Source organism: Pelophylax lessonae, assembly GCF_965119305.1.
Source record: "Pelophylax lessonae genome assembly, chromosome: 12".
In the NCBI taxonomy this organism is placed as follows: domain Eukaryota; kingdom Metazoa; phylum Chordata; class Amphibia; order Anura; family Ranidae; genus Pelophylax; species Pelophylax lessonae.
Genome location: NC_138779.1, coordinates 185,893,245 through 185,898,681, shown reverse-complemented (window position 1 = coordinate 185,898,681; position 5,437 = coordinate 185,893,245). Strand labels below are relative to the sequence as shown.

Sequence of the window (5,437 nt, the reverse complement as noted above, 5' to 3'; positions counted from 1 at the left end):
AAAAATGTGAAAAATATTGTTATTTTTTCAAAATTTACGCTCTTTTTTTGTTTATAGCGCAAAAAGTAAAAATTGCAGAGGTGATCAAATACCACCAAAAGAAAGCTCTGTTTGTGGGAAAAAAAGGACGTAAATTTCGTTTGGGTATGGCGTCGCACGACCGCGCAATTGTCAGTTAAAGTCGCACAGCGCCGAATCCCAAAATGTGACCCAGACGTTAAGACAGCAAAATCCTCCGGTGGTAAAGTGGTTAATTTGCCTTGTTCTTGTGTTGGGACTGTGCTGGGAAATGTTGCCAAACCCAGCTAGTGTGAATGAACCCTAAAGGACCAACTCACAATTTTCTTTGTACCCTTTGTAAAAATACAATTTCCAGTGTTGGGTCCTATAGTGTGCAGTATAGGCAACATATCATACTCTATGTGCCATGAGTGAAGAAGCATGGAAAGCATCTGTACAGAGTGCATTTCAAGAAGAACATACTGGTTTAGCTGGAAAAAACCTGGTACAGCTTGATCATAGGTGTACCGAATGCTCTTCCTTGAGGCGGAGCTGGAGACAAGGGGAGGGGCCAGACAGTATATAATTTCAGAATCTGGTCCTTCCAGACTATGGCATCCTTAAGGAGGTAACAGCGAGGAAGAAGTGATCTTTCCTGTTCTGCTGCTGTCTTCTCATTCAGCGGTTGCACATCCATTGAACATTTCTGCTGCCTGCAACCTTCAGACCCTTCCCAGCCTGCCAGCATGTCTTCCCAGGTAAGAGGATTTGCTACACTTTTTGCATGAAAACTCTTATTAGTTAGATGTTGGATAATAAAGAGTATCACAGATTGTGCACATTATTATTATATATAATATTACTACTATGGAAGAGTAAATACAGATTTGTTAGCTTAGCTCATTGCTTTTAATTTGATTTTGCAAATACAGTAAAACCTTGGATTGCAAGCGTAATTCATTTTTGGAAACATGCTTGTAACCCAAAGCACTCTTATATCAAAGCCAATTTCCCCATAAGAAAAAATGAAAAGTCAGATGATTCGTTCCACAACCATTTATTGATAAGTCCTTCAGTTTATAGTCCACATAAAAAGATTATAGCATTGCGATAGGTTGTGTAACCATTAAATGTCCATCCACAAATGGCAGCCTCCACAAGAGGATTAGAAGCAAAATCCAGCAGGAGCCACAGAGAATAAAAGAAAAGAGAGGCGCTTCTAAGTGTAGCAATATGGTTACATTTAATGAACATAGAAACATAGAATGTGTCGGCAGATAAGAACCATTTGGCCCATCTAGTCTGCCCAATATATCTGAATCCTATGAATAGTCCCTGGCCCTATCTTATATGAAGGATAGCCTTATGCCTATCCCATGCATGCTTAAACTCCTTCACTGTATTTGCAGCTACCACTTCTGCAGGAAGGTTATTCCATGCATCCACTACTCTCTCAGTAAAGTAATACTTCCTCATATTACTTTTAAACCTTTGCCCCTCTAATTTAAAACTGTGTCCTCTTGTGGTAGTTTTTCTTCTTTTAAATATGCTCTCCTCCTTTACCGAGTTGATTCCCTTTATGTATTTAAAAGTTTCTATCATATCCCCTCTGTCTCTTTTTTCTTCCAAGCAACATTTAGCAACTCACATGGTTGATCAATAAAAGAGGCTAAGAATACAGGATTCCGGGGAAAAGCTGTCCACATAAACCTTCTTCCTCACTGCCGGCTCTCACCGACACTTATGACAGGGAAGACTACCCTGCAGTAGAGCGATCTGAAAGGTAAGCTTGAAGCGCTCGTGGAAGGGATGACGTTGATGGCAGTGAGGAGGAAGGACTATGTGGACAGCTTTACCCCGGATGCCTGTTTTCTTACTTCTGCCACTTTTAATCAGTTGCTAAATGTTGAACCTTCATTAACTGTAACCATATTGCTACACTTATAGGCACCTCTCTTCTCTTTTATAAAGTTGTGACGTGACGCAACTCGTATATCAAGACATCGCATGTTTATCAAGTCAAAATTTCTAAAAAAAAATTTTGCTTGTCTTGCAAAACTCTTTCAAACCAAGTTACTCTGAATCCAAGGTTTTACTGTACTCATAAACAGGGATGAGTGAATGGATTTTTGTGAGATCATTTTCACAGTGAAATTATTGGCAATTAGACTGCTTAGGAAATTTTTGTTTGTGTTTTTTTTTTTTTCTAGAAATAATATTTAGGGTAGCTTGATTTATTTAATAGTATATTTTTTCCTTTTGTGTGTGTATTTGATCATTACTGCTGTGTTTAAGTTTTCATTTTATTTTTTTTACTTTTTTTACGTCTATTTTTTTCATTGTGAAAAAAAATTTATAAAGAAAGCTAATTGATGGGCTATATTTTAGCCACAAAAAGAGATTCATTTTTCATTCATTTGGAGCCAGTTCGAACCAAATACAATTAAAAACCAGCAAAAAAACACTTTTTTTCGCTTTTCCCATTAGAGTCCTTTCACACGAGCGATCCGATCAGATCCGCCTGTCAGTTTTTTAGGCGGATCTGATCGGATCCTCCATGCATCCCTATGGGGCAGCGGATGTAAGTGGAGACATTTCCGCTGACACCCGCTGCCATCCGCATCCGATCCTGTCCGTAAAATCCGGACGGATGGAAACCATATTTTCTATCCATCCAGGGGATCGGATCGGATGCGATCGGATGAGAGCGGACAGGCGGTCCGCTCTCATCCGATTCCCCCATAGAGATGCATGGGGCTCTGACACCTCCCTCTCCGCACACAGAGCGGAGAGAGAGCTGTCACCTGCCTGCTCAGCGGGGATCTGTGTATCGATCGCCTACGAAGGCGGACCGTGTGAAAGAAGCCTTTAGTCCTAACACATTTGACCAGATTTTTTTTTATTTTTTTTGAAGGATTACTTAGAGTAGTGTGGTTATTTTAATCAGTGTTATTTTTATTTTATTTTATTTCCCCCTTTTTTTTTGTGCATTTGATTGTTACTTGTGTATTGTTGCATTTAATTTTCATTTTACTTTTTTTTTGTCCATTTTTTTCCATTGTGAAAATTTTTTTTAAAAAAAAGAAGCTAATGATGGGCAATTTTTGGGCTTAAAAGGCAATTTTTTTAGCCCTCTGGAGCCAGTTTAAACCAAATACAATTAACAACTGGCAAAAAACATTTTATTTCACTTTTCCCATTAGTTTCAACACATTTGACACGATTTTTTTTTTTTTTTTTTGGGAGATTATTAAGAGTAGTGCAGTTTATTTAATCTGTGTTCTTTTTATATATATTTTCCCCTTTTTGAATTTGATTGTTATTTGTGTACTGTTGCGATTCATTTTCATTTTACTTTTATTTTGTCCATTTTTTCCATTGTGAAAAAAATGTAAAAAAAAGAAGCTAATTATTGGCAATTTTTTGGCATTAAAGGGTATAGCTTTGCACTCTGGAGCCAGTTTAAACCAAATACAATTGACAGCCACAAAAATAATTTTGTTTCGCTTTTCCTAGTAGTTCCAACATATTTTATCAAAATTGCAAAATTTTCCATAAATCTTTCAAATTTTGCTGAAATTTGGGGAAATAAAAAAAAAACTCTAAATTTGGTTCATCAAAAAAAAAAAAAAAAAAAAATGACCAACCCATAGGATCAATTTAAAGGCAGCAGGATTTATATTTAATGTTTGCTGCCTATATCTTTGCATCTATTTTCACATCTGTTTGTATATACTGTATATAAATATATATATATATATATATTATATATTATATATATTATATTCTATAATATATATATATATATATATATATATATATATATATATATATATATATATATACACACATACACACATTTTCACTAACACACTTTTCTGATATATATATATATATATATATATACATATGCAATGATAAATTATGTATTATGCAATGTGTGTTTTCATGTATATGTTCTTTTGTAGACGACAGTTTCTCTTTAATGTCCTTCATTCATTGAAATGTAGAACTGTAGGAACAAAACAAGTTAAACAAGTTCTAAACTGAATTAAACTTTGCAGCCAAAATTAACCTTATAATAGAAAAAAGAGGCAAGTTTAACTTGATATTATGGGGCTGGACTATGGTAAAGCATTTAGGGGTTCCAAAATCCATAAGCAAAAATGTATAATATTGCAGCTATGGCGACTAAATTAGTTTTCTTTTTTTTAGTTTTTTTAGTTTTTATTTTGCCTTTATTTTTACCTGGTGATCCTGCCAGTAAGCCTGTAATTTTTCAACTTATTTTAACAGACCGAGCAAAAGTGGTAGTTAGAGGGTGGAAACAAAAATACATTTCTCCACAATGCGTACATATACAGAGATAAATGAGGGCTTGTTTAACCGCGTAGCAGTTTTACTGCTACAGGGCTGCAGCTCTGCAAGGGATCACGTACAGTATATAAATATATATATATACACATATATATCATAGTTGCCAACATATGAAATACATTTCCAGGGACACTTTGCAGCACAGCTATCAATTACTTACCACACCCACTTCCCCGAAGCTCCACCCACTCTGCATAATTAATCTCTGCCTACTTATGATCAGATTATAGGGTCTACTCAATATAGAGAGAATTACAGGGAATTAAAAAGGGAATTTCCAACTTAAGGCCAAAGTAGCTGAGTTGGAATAATTCTCCCATTCAGCTGCACTACTTCTGTGTAACATTTACAAGCAGCCGGATTAACAGGCGCTTCCAGGGACAATGTAAATGATCTGGGACAGGCTCCTATTTGCCAGGACTGTCCCGGCAAAAATGGGACAGTTGGCAAGTATGATATATATATGTGATCCTGCTCTTCCTCCTGCAGGGGGCACACCATTTCTGCTGTGATTATTTACAGCAAAAGCTGATCTGCGGTTGCCAGGCACTCAATGTCCGCTGGCACCTGCTGATCGTCGGGCAGAGACTCAGACCGGAGTTCCATTCTCACAGGGAGTAGGAATGGACCTAAATCCATCTCTTCCCTTAGTAAAAGCAGCACACATAGTACACACAAGCACTGGCTAGGCACGCATTAAACCCTTCTGGTGCCCTAGATGTTTAACCCCTTCCCAGCCAGTGTCATTAGTACAGTGACAGTGCATATTTTTAGCACCGATCACTGTGTTAATGGTTCTCGCAATGTGTCAAAAATGTCAGTTAGTGTCTGATTGTCCACCACAATAAGTCGCTGATCACCACCATAACTAGTATAAAAATAAGAGATCAAAAAAGCAAGGGGATTTCCAGTCACTACTTACCAACAAGCCAGTGACCAACCAAATGAACCTGTCTAACAGTATGCGTTAAAAACAGGGGTTTAGTTGCACACATTTGCAAATACATGCGTAAGCTGCAGGCCATGGCAAGGCACCCTGGCATCTGCAGACCCCAACTCT

General features: G+C 37.1%; 1 protein-coding gene across 1 annotated transcript in view; it reads left to right on the top strand.

Annotated features, from left to right (window-relative positions):
• The first annotated feature begins 644 nt into the window (after window positions 1-644).
• Window positions 645-5,437, top strand: part of LOC309568726 (potassium-transporting ATPase alpha chain 2-like) — a 28,364-nt gene continuing 23,571 nt past the window's right edge. The window contains exon 1 of the mRNA XM_082274475.1: window positions 645-758. Coding sequence (XP_082130601.1) covers window positions 747-758 — 12 coding nt within the window. The 5' untranslated portion in view covers window positions 645-746. The remainder of the gene's footprint in view (window positions 759-5,437) is intronic.